General features: G+C 42.3%; 1 protein-coding gene across 3 annotated transcripts in view; it reads right to left on the bottom strand.

Moving 5' to 3' along the window:
- Positions 1 to 15,407, bottom strand: part of tacr1a (tachykinin receptor 1a) — a 61,906-nt gene that overhangs the window by 36,450 nt on the left and 10,049 nt on the right. The window contains exon 1 of one of the 3 annotated variants that reach the window (XM_051892605.1): positions 10,773 to 11,506. The exons of the other annotated variants lie outside the window; for them this stretch is intronic. Within the exon in view, the coding sequence (XP_051748565.1) occupies positions 10,773 to 11,179 (407 nt within the window). The 5' untranslated portion in view covers positions 11,180 to 11,506. Of the gene's footprint in view, positions 1 to 10,772; positions 11,507 to 15,407 lie in introns of those variants that run through there. 3 annotated transcript variants of the gene reach the window in all.

The raw sequence follows: 15,407 nt of genomic DNA, 5'->3' as shown, positions 1-15,407 counted from the left end.
TTCACATAGATATGAAAATGCACTGCACAAACAAAAATGGTTTTAAGTCAAGGATGCTTTTGAATATAGACCTAAGGTTGGTCTTGTTTTAAAGGAGACACTTGTCAGATTATTGTAGAAGTGAAATAAATTAGGAAAGTGAATTCAAAAAAGTTATAGAAGTTTAAGTTTATGAAAATGTAAAAATATAATTGTTTATATTTTATAATAATATATTACAAAATTTGTTTTACTCTTAAACTGCAAGAAAATCAAAGCCAAAAATGTCAACATTCCAAATTTTAGGTTGATATATTTCAAAAATGAGCTTTCAGTAAGATTTTGTTTGGGCACAGTACCAAACTTTTTCACTACATGACATCCAAGCTCCATTACTGACCATTTAAAGGAACACTCCACTTTTTTTGAAAATAGGCTCATTTTCCAACTCCCCTAGAGTTAAACAGTTGAGTTTTACTGTTTTCGAATCCATTCAGCCAATCTCCGGGTCTGGTGGCACCACTTTTAGCATAGCTTAGCATAGTTGCAATTGCAATTGACGAACTTTTCATTTTCCGTCGGTCTTAGTACACGATGTAACTACAGAAGAGTCAAGTTTTAAATAGGAAAAATATCGAAACTCTCTGGTCATTTTTGAGCGAGATGCTAACGGTCTAATCAGATTCAATGAACTATGCTAAGCTATGCTAAAAGTGGTACCGCCAGACCCAGAGATCGGCTGAATGGATTCGAAAATGGTAAAACTCAACTGTTTAACTCTAGGGGAGTTGGAAAATGAGCATATTTTCAAAAAAAAGTGGAGTGTTCCTTTAAGGACGCCTCCATTTATTTGAGTGATCTGAACCATATCCATATTTTCATACATTTTATGAAGCAGACATCCTATTCAGAAGTACTATGTGCAGTTTGGCAGTATTTGATTTGAATTCAGCCTCTCATAAACACATAATTAGAACATGTATGTTCATAGCTCCGTTGTTCTCTTGTGCTCCGCCTTCTCACGATAACGTTGTATTAAAAAAAAATATTTGTGTGCCGTTATACAGGACTGGTGGGGAATTTGCATTAATACACCTTCATTCTATATGTCATGTGGTTTATTTTGATAGGTGAACTGTCTTTGTAGTTTTAAGAGAGGGAAAGCTATGGGCATTTTTTTTTTTTTTTTTTACCTCCGCTGGGTGTGTTCTTAAACAGTAACGTTAGAGAAAGACAGCCTTGCCACTATAAATCGCTATTTTTCTGCACTTAACAGGCGAATTTTGCCAAGATATTTTCAGAGATGATAGACAAGGTGTTATAGAATGATAATTTAATGAAAACCCAATTTTGACAAAAAAAAAAAAAAAAATGACATTCAACCTATTTTTTGACTTTACTGAAAACGTTCCATCGCGACATCCGACGGGTTTTCCCAGATCGCATCACAAATATAAATATAATAAATATATACACACTTGCCGGCCCCTTTATAGGTACTAGGCAGCTACTTTATAGGCATGAGGACATGGAGTGTGTCTCAATCAGCTCCCATAGCTCCCCTAGGTCGTGAATCAGCATATTGTGTACACAAATTCAGGCATTGGTAAGGACAGTAAGGACCCTGGCTCACTAAACATTGGGACACTGATGACTGATTTTTTGGTGACATGTCAACGTCCTCATTGTACAACACCACTACTTTATGAACAACATCAGAACTGATATCTTTCTGACATTATTCTTTAATGGTATTTAAAGTGCGCTACATTATAATAAATACTTTGCTTGTTATATATACATGCAACATTTCAGCCATAAATAAACTATAAATGTTAGGTTGATTATGTTCATTACCTGTCTAGTGATGTACGTTTATGCTGAAATATAACTAAATAATGGTTTTCTATTTTAAAAAACATCCATTGCATGTCATTATGTGTAGTGAGTTGGCTCACATGATTTATGTTTTGCCATTCAGAACTTCAGTTAAGGGAACATAGTGAGCAACGATGCTCCCTGGTTTTCATTTCAGACTATTTAGGGAGCAAACTTTTCAGTGCACTGGTAGGATTTTACAATTGAGACAGCTCTTAAAATGGCCGACTCCTTGATCAGTGCCCTGACTGCTGAAATAGGAAGCTGACTGAGATGCACACATGGTCAAGATGATCCGCTGAAGTTCAAACTGAGCATCAGAATGGGGATGAAAGGTGATTTAAGTGGCTTTGAACATGGCATGGCTGTTGGTGCCAGACGGGCTGGTCTGAGTATTCCAGAATCGGCAGATTTACTGGGATTTTCACGTACAGATAATGGTCAGAAAAAGAGAAAATATCCAGTGAGCAGCAGTCCTGTGGGCAAAAATGCCTTATTGAAGCCAGAGGTCAGAGGAGAATGGCCAGACTGGTTCGAGCTGATAGAAAGGCAACAGTAACTCAAATAACCACTCGTTACAACCATGGTCTGCAGAAGAGCATCTCTGAATTTACAACACGTCAAACCTTGAAGCAGATGGGCTACAGCAGGAGAAGACCACACCGGGTGCCAGTCCTTTTAGCTAAGAACAGGAATCTGGGGCTACAATTCGATTGGAAAAACATTGCCTGGTCTGATGAGTCTCGAATTTCTGTGACAACATCCAAATGGTAGGATTATGATTTTGTGTGAACAACATGAAAGCATGGATCCGTCCTGCCTTGTATCAATGGTTTAGGCTGCTACTGGTGGTGTAATGGTGTGGGGGATATTTTCTTGGCACACTTTGGGCCCTTGGTACCAATTAAGCATCTCTTAAATGCTACCTGCGTATTGTTGCTGACCATGTCCATCCCTTTATGACCACAGTGTACCCATCTTCTGATTACTTCCAGCAGGATAATGCACCATGTCACAAAGCTCAAATCATCTCAAACTGATTTCTTGAACATGTCAATGAGTTCACTATTCTCAAATGGCCTCTACAGTCACCAGCTCTTAATGCATTAGAGCACCTTTGGGATGTGGTGGAATGGGAGATTCGCATCATGGATGTGCAGCCAACAAATCTGCAGCAACTGTGTAATGCTATCATGTCAATATGGACCAAAAGCACTTGTTGAATCTATATGACACGAAGAATTAAGGCAGTTCTGAAGGCAAAAAGGGGTAAACCTGGTACTAGGAAAGTGTATATAGCAAAATGGCCGGTGAGTGTACACTAAAACTTTTTCAAACGGCTTTGTTATTGTGCCTTTCGCTAATGTCTGGACTTTCCTAAAGGCACAATGTAATGAAAGTAGACAGATATTTTCTCTGTATTGTGACGTACATGGGGTTGTATCTGGTTGTTGATTGGATGGAGGCAGATCTGATTATGAGCTTATAGTCAATTATAAGAAAGGGGTGGGTTTTAAGCATACTAAAGGACTGAAGAATAATCACCAGAGGGAATTTTGTCATTTTTACCATAGATCGAGTTATGACGGTTTGTTTAAAGATTATGATGTCAAAAAAAAAAAATGTTGGATGATCACAATATGATCAATAAAATGCATTTCGAAAAAAAGGGATAGGGCAAATTTTCATTTTATACTGACTTTAACTGTTTCATCTAATGTAAAACAATTTGAGGTTTGTCAGGAACCAAGCATTCTGAGAATGCTAATTAAATTGTACTTCTACATTACATCTTTAGGCATAATTCAGTTTTCCAACCTCATATTGCCCATTAGTTGATGATAATCAAATCACTGCATGACAGAAATCACTTAAAACTGGCGGAAGATAAAACATGCTCTAATTCTACAGATTTTACTACTCCTAGAACTACTTGGAGTACTTAATGAAAAGCTCTAGGCTAGATGTCTTCTCTATAAGAAAAAACAAGGCATTGCTGTAAGTTATTTGTTTGTAAACACATGATTAATTTGCTGTGTGTGCTTCAAAATATGTCTAGAGAGAATGTAATCTTGGCTTGCTTTTTTTCTCTTTTTTTTTTTTTTTTTTTTTCAAAAGAATCTTTCTAAGATAAATAACCCATTAGTGCTCTGACAAGAATTTCCTCTACAAGGACCTGAACACACACGGCAGTCTTCCCAAGAAGCCTGCCCTCCATCTCCCCTACAGGTCTCTCAGGTAATAGAATTTTAAAGAAGTTCATGTTTCTGCATGTAGATAAATGTAAGCAGGCATGTTTTTTTTAATATTAGCTGTGCTGTGTCAAAAAGTTGGAAACATGACATCTTACAATTAGAATGGGATGATGAAAGGTCAGACATTAACTGAAATCTGGGCCTTCTAATTCCTTATTCTTGACAACTGATGAATGAAGAAACAAGGCAGACATGGCACTCTTACAATTACCACATCACCTCTCAACCACACACAGACTAAAGAAATCAAGGTTTCTAAACGATGACTATGGTATGTTATGAGTGGGATGACAAATAATCATCATCTATCATATGACATCACAGACGAATGAACTCTGCCATTTATGCTATGATCATGTCACGGTTCATGGATTCACTTACTCACCCTCGTGTGTTGTTGTGTGTGTGTGTGTGTGTGTGTGTGTGTGTGTGTGTGTGTTGGGTGTGAGTGAATGATTGTGTGGGCGTCACCCATTATGGTCTGATTGCGATCTGTTGCCAGCCGTGTCTTGTTAGTGGTTGTTATATATTGTGCATGTCTTTATGGGTCTTTGTCAGTTCGTTGCAGGCTGTTCCCGGTGTCGTGTTCTCTGTGTGTTTCTTCCTGGTTTTTGGATTCTGGACTTTCGTCGTGTGCCCTGTTTTCTGGGTTGGATTATCCTTGTTCTCTGATACCCGCTGTAGCCCTGCGCCACCCAGTGCCTCGCCACTCTGCACGCCACAGCCTCTGCCTCGACTGACCCTTGGAGTGAAGTTATTGTACAGCATTTTCCTGTCAATAAATATTGTTATTCTTGCACTTGGATCCTCTGTCTGTGTTCATTCCCTGACAGAACGAACTGACCACTTATGGATCCAGCAAGGTCGTCGGATCTTCAGGAGTATTTGAGCAGGAGTGCTCAACGGATGGATCATCAGGACGAGCAAGTGGTGGCCACTGCTCGTGCCGTTCAGGCGTTGGTGGCGCAGGTGGCTGAGTTATCTACCCAGGTTCAACATCTTTCATCTCCCACTGCGCCAGCTCCACCGTCTGTTCCCCACCCATCCGCCAACGTCAGCAGTCAACAAGAGCCGCGTATTCCTGCACCAGAGAGGTATGCTGGAGAACCAGATGTTTGTAGAGCCTTTCTAACGAAGTGCTCTATTTATTTCTCTTTGCAACCTAACACGTTTTCCTCTGAGGAATCTAAAGTCGCGTTGGTCATGACGCTTCTGACGGGACGCGCAGCGTTGTGGGGAACAGCGGTGTGGGAGAACAAACATCAGTGCTGCTCCTCATTCCACACCCTGTCGCAGGAGATGAGACGGGTCTTCGACCGTTCGGTGGCGGGACGGGAGGCCGCGCGCAAACTCGCGGATCTGCGGCAGGGAATCCAACCAGTGTCTGATTACGCCATCAAATTCCGCACCCTGGCAGCGGAATGCAAGTGGAACGAGGAGGCGCAGTGGGATATGTTCCTGCATGGGTTGGCCGACCGTGTTCAGCAGGAGATTTACCAGCTGGATCTACCCACCAGTCTCGACGGTCTCATTGAGCTCGCGCTGCGGGTGGACGCTCGCTTGCAAGAACGCGCGGCGCGTAAGAGGCCCGTAGCGCGCTTCGAGGAAATGGAGGAGAGCGGTGCCAGCGGAGTTAACACGGTCGGTCCCCCGTTCGATCCTGAACCCATGCAGGTGGGTAGAGCTCGGCTCTCCCGGGAGGAGAGATTACACCGGAGAGAGATGGGACTGTGTTTGTACTGTGGAGGGGCGGGGCATTTTCTTAGGGAGTGTCCCGTAAAAGGCAGAGCCCGACAGTAGTACCGAGGTTATTGTCGGGTGGTCTTTCCTTGGATAAATCCTCATCTGCGACACTCCTCCCGGTGAGACTACAGTGGGTATCGGGGCATCACACCTGCCAGGCTCTGGTCGACTCGGGGGCGGAGGGCAGCATCATGGACTATGATCTGGTCACGCGTTTGCACATACCCATTCACCCTTTGGAACATGCCATAACTGTCATCGCCCTTAATGGACAGAAGCTACCCACCATCACACACACCACGGAGCCCTTAACCGTCATCACTTCCGGTAATCACACTGAACAGTTGCCATTTTTTATTTCTAGATCTACTACTCATCCGGTCGTCTTGGGTCATCCGTGGTTGCTCAAACACAAGCCCAGGATCGAGTGGGGTCAGGGGTCCGTGGCAGAATGGAGCAACCAGTGTCATGCGTCTTGTTTGTTGTCTGCCTGTTCTTCTGTGTCTCGTTCTGTGTTACAGGAGTCGTCGGTGAATCTGTCAAACGTGCCAGAGGAGTACCTTGACCTGAAGGAAGTGTTCAGTAAGTCCCGGGCTGCTTCTCTTCCTCCGCATCGTCCCTACGACTGTGCCATAGACTTAGTACCAGGGTCTTCTCCGCCTAAAGGCAAGTTATATTCACTTTCTAATCCTGAAAGGGAGGTCATGGAGAAATACATTTCTGATTCTCTGGCAGCTGGGATCATCCGCCCTTCCTCGTCTCCCGCGGGGGCGGGTTTTTTTTTCGTGGGTAAGAAGGACGGGTCGCTGCGGCCGTGCATTGATTACAGAGGACTGAACAACATCACGGTAAAGAATACTTATCCTTTGCCGTTGATGTCTTCTGCCTTTGAACGGCTGCAGGGCGCGTCTCTTTTCACGAAATTGGACCTGCGCAACGCTTATCATTTGGTTCGCATTAGGGAGGGGGATGAGTGGAAGACGGCATTTAACACCCCTAGAGGGCACTTTGAATACTTGGTTATGCCTTTCGGCCTTTCCAACTCGCCCGCCGTGTTTCAAGCACTCGTTAATGACGTGTTGAGAGACATGATCGATCAGTTCATTTATGTCTACCTGGACGACATATTGATATTTTCTTCTTCTCTCCAGGAACATGTGCAACACGTCAGACGAGTGCTCCAGAGGCTGCTAGAGAATGGGCTTTTTGTCAAGGCGGAGAAGTGCGTTTTTCATGCACAGTCAGTTCCATTTTTAGGGTATATCGTGTCGTCTGAGGGGGTGCGCATGGATCCTGACAAGGTTAAGGCTGTGGTGGATTGGCCAATCCCAGATTCCCGTAAGGCCCTGCAGAGGTTTTTGGGATTCGCCAATTTTTACCGGCGTTTTATTCGCAACTTCAGCCAACTAGCCGCTCCTCTGACCGCCTTAACCTCCACCGCAACGGCGTTCAGGTGGTCTAATACAGCTGAGGCTGCATTTTCCAATCTGAAGAGCCGCTTTGTTTTTGGCTCCCATTCTTGTCGCCCCTGATCCTTCACGTCAGTTTGTGGTGGAGGTTGATGCTTCAGAGGTGGGGGTAGGGGCAGTTCTTTCCCAGCGCGCCGCCACGGACGATAAGATGCATCCTTGCGCGTTTTTTTCTCATCGCTTATCCGCCGCCGAACGGAATTACGACATTGGTAACAGGGAGCTGCTGGCGGTCAAATTAGCTTTGGAAGAATGGCGTCACTGGTTGGAGGGGTCGGGGGTACCTTTCATCGTCTGGACCGATCATAAGAATTTAGAATACATCAGATCCGCTAAAAGACTAAACTCTAGGCAGGCTCGGTGGGCTCTGTTTTTCGGTCGTTTCGATTTTTCTCTATCATATCGTCCCGGGTCTAAGAACATCAAGCCCGATGCTTTATCTCGTATTTTTGATCGTTCCGAGCGCCCGTCCACTCCCGAGTGTATTTTACCTGAGAGACTCATTGTCTCTTCACTCACATGGGAGGTCGAGTCGAAGGTCCACACGGCCTTAGAAGGGGTAACGCCTCCGCCCGGGTGCCCACCGAGTCGATTATTTGTACCTAAGAGGTTACGTCCAGACGTTATCCGATGGGGCCATGATTCCAATCTGGCTTGTCATCCAGGGGTTAGTCGTACCATGTTTTTGGTTAAGCAACGATTCTGGTGGCCCTGCATGGCTCGCGATGTTCGCAATTTTGTTTTGGCTTGCTCTGTCTGCGCTCGTGGTAAGATTTCTAATCGTTCCCCAGATGGGCTTCTTCAACCGCTGTCTGTCCCTTCAAGACCCTGGTCCCACATAGCGCTAGATTTCGTAACAGGCCTCCCTCCTTCACAGGGCAATACGGTGATTTTGACCGTAGTGGACCGGTTCTCGAAGGCGGCACATTTCATCCCCTTGCCCAAATTACCCTCTGCCAAGGAGACAGCGGTTACTGTCATTAATCACGTCTTTCGTATTCATGGCCTCCCGGTAGACGTGGTTTCTGACAGGGGATCCCAGTTTACCTCCAGATTCTGGAAGGAGTTTTGCAGATTACTGGGAGCGACTGTTAGTTTGTCATCTGGGTTCCATCCCCAGAGTAACGGGCAAGCTGAGAGAGCCAACCAGGATTTGGGGAGAACGTTGCGATGTCGGGTAGCTCAGAATCCTTCATCCTGGAGTCAGCAACTTCCTTGGGTGGAGTACGCGCACAACTCGTTACCAGTGTCGGCTACGGGCCTGTCGCCTTTCCAGTGTAGTCTAGGTTACCAGCCACCTATCTTTCCTAGTCTGGAATCCGAAGTCGCGGTCCCCTCCGCTCACGCCTTCGTCCAGAGGTGTCGTCACACGTGGAGAAGAGCCCGAGAGACTCTTATTCAGGTGGGAGCGCGCACCAAGGCCCAGGCCGATCGCCACCGGCTGAAGCCTCCCGTATACGTCGTCGGACAAAAAGTGTGGCTTTCTTCCAGGAACATTCCGCTCCGCTCCGTATGTAATAAGTTGGCACCTAAATTCATTGGCCCGTTTACTGTCACCAAGATTCTTAGTCCGGTGACAGTCCGCCTCAAATTCCCCCCAGCGTACCGTAGAATTCACCCCGTATTCCACGTATCTAAAATCAAACCTGTTTTTCATGCTAACATTAATCCGCCGGTTCCGGTTCCCCCCCCGCCGCGTCTCGTAGATGGGGAACCCGTTTATTCGGTTCGTCGTATTTTGGACGCTAGGCGAAGGGGACGCGGATTCCAGTACTTGGTGGACTGGGAGGGTTACGGTCCGGAGGAGAGGAGTTGGGTTCCTGCCAGGGACATCCTGGATCACTCTCTTATTGATGATTACTATCAACAGGTAGGCTCTCCTGGGAGCGCCAGGAGGCGCTCATAGGAGAGGGGGTACTGTCACGGTTCATGGATTCACTTACTCACCCTCGTGTGTTGTTGTGTGTGTGTGTGTGTGTGTGTGTGTGTGTGTGTGTGTGTTGGGTGTGAGTGAATGATTGTGTGGGCGTCACCCATTATGGTCTGATTGCGATCTGTTGCCAGCCGTGTCTTGTTAGTGGTTGTTATATATTGTGCATGTCTTTATGGGTCTTTGTCAGTTCGTTGCAGGCTGTTCCCGGTGTCGTGTTCTCTGTGTGTTTCTTCCTGGTTTTTGGATTCTGGACTTTCGTCGTGTGCCCTGTTTTCTGGGTTGGATTATCCTTGTTCTCTGATACCCGCTGTAGCCCTGCGCCACCCAGTGCCTCGCCACTCTGCACGCCACAGCCTCTGCCTCGACTGACCCTTGGAGTGAAGTTATTGTACAGCATTTTCCTGTCAATAAATATTGTTATTCTTGCACTTGGATCCTCTGTCTGTGTTCATTCCCTGACAGATCATTCCTAATATGGACCTGAAAAGAGCTACAATTTTACACTTATGTTTGCATTATAATGTTATCAACAATAACTACATATCCATTATAACCATAGGGTACACTCTTAGAAAAAAGGTCCAATGGGGTTTAATATAGGAACCCTATATGGTTCTTTCTTGACTTGATTTAAAAGACAAATTTATGCCAAATGGGTTCATATGGAGGAATGTCTTAAATAATTAGCATATTCCTTTTCATTTTTTACAGGTAACTATTTTACTGATAAAGTATGTTTGTAAGCTGTTTAATTAATTTTTTTTTTTAAATTAAAAATTAATTAAAACTAAATCCATAAAATTATCCCATGAAAACCCCTAAAAGGTTCTATATACTGTATGAAGGGCCTGAACCGTTTAAGTTTATACAGTATATAGAACCTTTTCTTTTTAAGATGGGGGTAAGATGCCCTCTGGGCAATATATATATATATATATATATATTTTTTTTTTTTTTTTTTTTTTTTCCTCTTGACCAAAGATGACACAAAATCTCACCTCAACACATTTGATCTTCTTAATTTTTTTGTCATTTCAGCTAAATATAAACATATAAACAAGACTCTTCAGTCGAAATATAGCTAGTTTTGAGGTTAACTGATCCGATTTAGTTTCTCTAGAAAATGGTGACATTGTATTATGTTGAATACCTAGGCTATGTCTATAATGTTTTTAGATTTGTAGAGTAAAAAATATTGAACTGAATATAAAATTAGACCCTCCTAGACGGGGTGGCTGATAAGAAAATACCACTGTTATGTTCTACAATCAGGAGGAAACTGGTAATTTTGGTAAGGGGCTGCTTTACGAAAAACAAATTAGACATTTAAATTTTGAACACATTTAGGCCTATTTGATATAGCGTACCTTATATTTTGTACATTTTCTACGACAGAACAGGCAAGCACAGCCAGTGAACGAGAAACCCAATGTTCCCTCACGCGAACTGCTGACTGAGAACCGCGCTCATAGCGCGTGCCATAGTGTGAATGGGAATGGTAATGAAGGAACTTACCTGTCGAGCGCAATCGCGGTCATTGAATATATAGAAGCGAAGACGGCGGCTATAGGAAAGAAGTTGTGGAATCGGCAGTAATAAAGTCCGAAATACCACTCGTTGTGCACGGAGTAAACAAAGTTTATAACGGTGTTGAATGCGGACATTGACGCTTCAGCGAACGCCAAGTTCACAAGGAAATAGTTCGTCACGGTTCTCATTCGTTTGTGCGCCAAAATGATCCATATTACCGTAATATTGCCCACCACGGAGACAATGACAATTGTGCTGTAAGCCACTGCCCAGAGCACTATCCTCCAAACCGGCTGCACAAACTGGTTCCAGTATATCTCGGTTTCATTCTGTGCGATGGAGTTGTTTGTCCAGTTACTTTGAAAGTCAGTGGAAGTGATGAGCGAATCCATTCCTATTGGAAAAATGTTAAGTGCGATTTAAATATTGTTTCTTTTCTTTTTTTGCTGGATGTCTTATTAATTTTCAATCGACCATGTTCCCTTTCGAGAGAAAAAAGGGTAAAATTATTGAGTTTCTTGGCGCAAAAAAAGTGTTCCGAATAGTAGTATTCTTCAATTGTCTTCTCTGATAAGGAAGGATGAGCCCTGTGTTCCTTCAAACAAGACAGGAGAACAGATCGCAACGGCTTGCTCCTTCACTTTTCCTCATGACGAAACCAATTTTAGCTCTTGGTTACACACACCTCACTCTTCTGAGCGTCGCTGCCAAGTGCGCAGCGCGTGCCAAAAGAGAAGTCGCGCGCACACATGAGCAGATGCTGCAAACACGCGTCTCTGAGAGGAAACGAAGGGACGAGTCCTTCAAATACAGTTCTCTCTCTTTTTTTAATACGAAATTTGAGTAATCTATTCTGCATATGTAATTCAGAGCGCGCCAGGTGTGCCACGTAGATTGAAAGATGATGTTTGGTCGCGCGCAGATGCTGTGAGCACAAGATAATGAAACAAAAAGAATCAAGGCTTGGAAATCCATTTATTTCTTTTTAATATGAAATGCAATTAATTCAAAGCTCACCTTGTATACAAATTGAAAGTTGTTGTTTGGTTCTTTCAGGTTGGACAGAAAAAGTCATATATACTAATAATTTCGAACTTTTGACATTGATAACGGTATAAATGACTTGTTATGATGCGCTGGGAACGTCTTTTGCCAGTTCCATTCGACATCAAACCAATGATTTATCTATACCAAGCCATTTCAATTTTGACACAAGTAGTCTAATTAAATTAAAGTTCACGGTCTCCCCCTGGTGGTTCCATCTAAACGCGCGTTAAACTTGGGCTCAATCAGCCAGTCTGTTAAGACAATGTACATGAAAGACGTAGAGTAAACACAACTTTTATTATTTTTCAGATAAACTGGATCTGGACAGCTACAGAATCAGTTGGAACACTGACTGCAAGCTAACGTTTGCCCATCGTCAGTGTTGTGCCATACCTCACTGATGCTCTGAATGGTCACAAATCCCTACATCCATGTTCCAAAATTTAGTGAAAAGCCTTCCAAGAAAACTGTAAGCTGTTATGGCTGCAAAGGGCGGGATTAATGCTTTTTAAATATGTTTTAAATGTTCAACAAGACATAGGAGCATCAGTATGAAGTGTGATGCGCTGGGTTTCGGGTCTGGGTTTTGTGGAGGTCTTTCTCTTCCACATCAGACACAGTAAATCATTTCTGTATGGATGCCGCTCTGTAGAGGGTGTTCTCATTCTTTTGGCCATAATTTCACTGCCACCATTCAGCATACAGAATACGTGCATTATTCAAATGCGTCCACATAACAAAGGGATGTTTTGATACTAGATGACTCAGAGTAAGTCCAGGGAACTGCCCTTTACAGAGCAATTTTTCAGCATTTTAGTGAATAATTAAATTTCTTTTATGTATTTATTTTTGGATTTTAATATAAATAGAAGGCTGATTGAGATTTGTGATCATCTGAGTGACGTGTTTTGTTTTTTTGCTGAGAGGTTTTGTTAATTGCTTTGTTTCTTGTGACTGGTTTCTGAAGCTCTCTGTAATGATTTGAAATAAACCCTTTTTTAAATAATCTCACACCAAGGCAAAGATTTATGGCGCTATCCTTTCACTGTTATAGTTAGTTTGTTTTATTCTTAAAGGATTAGTTCACTTTAAAATGAAAATTACCCCAAGCTTTACTCACCCTCAAGCCATCCTAAGTCTATATGTCTTTCTTCTTTATGACACAAGTTTATGAGTTATATTAATAATTATAAAATGGTTAGTTCCTGTCCTTGATTCCGATTGGTCAATAGCTGTGTTTTATTCACGATAAAACATGGCTATGACCGCTTCACCGAACTGTTCTGTGTATCACTACACAACGCCCTTAGCAACCACTCTTAGCAACATAAACAGTTTGTTCTCAATTGATATTGTTCATTGAAGCTTAATGTATTATGTAGAAGAGTATTGTGAGAAAGAGATTGAGTGAGCGAGTTTATTACCTGCATTCAGATTTAGCATTTTCCTTCAGGTCATGAAGGTCTATGTTTATAATAAAAAATCTGTTTAAATGTCCGATGTACTATCTTGTCCTTTTAACAGTTAAGGGGTTTTCCCATGACTGACAGCGCTAGTCAAAGCATTTGTCAGTTGTGTCTTGTTCCGTGTTCACAACAATTCAGTCTTTTCAATGTAACACACTCATAAAGACAGTCTTTGCTGCCATCTAATGGTGTTATAATGTAACTTCTGTTGCTGTTCACGGTCAGGGACTATTTTTTCTGGTGGAAGGAAGGCTTTTACGGCGGAAGTGAAAGATTACTTCATGAAAGTTGCATTGATACATATTTTTTGCTTTAATATTTGTATTGTGTGGTAACCGTTTTATAAAAGCAATAAGGTACTCGAGGCTAGTGCTGTATCGTGAATAAGTCACGGCTGAAGGGGTTGCAGGCGCTCCGTTTCGCGTCGTGCCTAACAACGCCCTTCAGCCGTGACTTATTCACAATACAGCACAGCCTCTCGTACCTTATTGCTTACATATCCTTACGTATCCAAGCTTTATAATGGCAGTGAATGGAACCAATGAGTATGAAGCTCAAGAAAGTGCATACATCCATTATAAACCTACTCTACACGCCTCCGGGGGAATAATAAAGGCTTTCTGAAGGGAAGCGATGCGTTTTGTCTAAGAAAAATATCCATATTTAATAAGTTATAAAGTAAAATACCTAGCTTCCGCCAGACCGCCTTGCGTATTCAACTTACAAAGAAAGTGTAATACTCTTGCAGTTTAAAACGCTTACGCTACGTCCTACGCCTTCCATATTCAAATTACAAAAAAGCGTAAAAGCGTCAGTTATGTTTTTTCGTAAGTTAAATACGGAAGACAGTATGGCGGAAGATAGATATTTTACTTTATAATGTGTTAAATATGGATATTTTTCTTACACAAACGCATCGCTTCGCTTTAGAAGGCCTTTATTAACCCCCTGGATCCGTGTGGAGTACGTTTATAATAGATGGATGCACTTTCTTCAGCTTTATACTCGTTGGTCCCGTTCACTGCCATTATAAAGCTTGGATGTGTCAGGACATTTATTAATATACCTCAGACTGTGTTCATCAGAAAGAAGAAAGTCATATACACCTAGGATGGCTTGAGGGTGAGTAAAGCTTGGGGTAATTTTCATTTTAAAGTGAACTAATCCTTTAATAATAATCAAAAACAATCCATAACTCAATGAAAGTTCTCCACAGGCATGCAAATTTCATTGTTGTAGCCCTCTTTCATGATAATCAATTCAATGGGTTTAAAAGGGTTGGAAAGTCCATCACATGCATTACCTGAATTGCAGATTCCTACAAGAACCTCTGTGGGACTTAAGGAAAGCATATAATTATGATGTGCCGTGGCAACTCATCAATGTTAATTAACATGACAGCATCTGGGTTGCAGGCAATTCCACCCACACATATGGGTATATTTTTATGTCCTTCTTAGGTCTATTTGCAGTGTTTTTATTTTGTTGATTATAAAAGATATTTTCTGTTATTAAACCAGTCAAAATTAACTGAAGGAAATTCAATCACTCAAAAGATTTGATGCAATGCAGAAAATATAGCTTAGCAATCCTAAAAAAAAAAAAAAAAAAAAAAATTCAGTACTGTGTGTACCTCTACCTTCTTTTTGATCATAGCAACATACTGTAATATCCTCTGGCAAGGAGCTCTGCTCAACAAATCAAGATTTGGCTGACCACTGGTTGTCGACAAGAAAGAAATCAGAATTTTAATTTCACACACCAACTGTCAACCGCATGGATCGAATTTAATGTACCTTGAGGGAATAAAGAGTAAAAGAGAGGGGCCACAAACTGCCCAATGCTGCCCAACACCTTCATTCATTTAAAAAAAATACCCAGACTCTTCTGTAAGCCCAGTGCCTTTTGATAAATCTGGCCATGTGTGCAGTTGAAGTCAAGACTTTGAATAAAAATGAATAAGGCATTTGTTTTTTATTGTCCATCTATCCAGTGTTGCAACAGTGAACTGAATCTAATGTGGAATGGCAGAAGCAGAAGAAATGCAAATAATATTTGTCAATATGTTCCATTAATTTATTCTTTAAAATATTTATTTTGCAAATAT

Source organism: Ctenopharyngodon idella, chromosome 5 (genome assembly GCF_019924925.1).
Source record: "Ctenopharyngodon idella isolate HZGC_01 chromosome 5, HZGC01, whole genome shotgun sequence".
Lineage (NCBI taxonomy): Eukaryota > Metazoa > Chordata > Actinopteri > Cypriniformes > Xenocyprididae > Ctenopharyngodon > Ctenopharyngodon idella.
The sequence above is the reverse complement of the archived record's forward strand: the minus strand, read 5'-3'. Positions and strand labels throughout refer to the sequence as shown.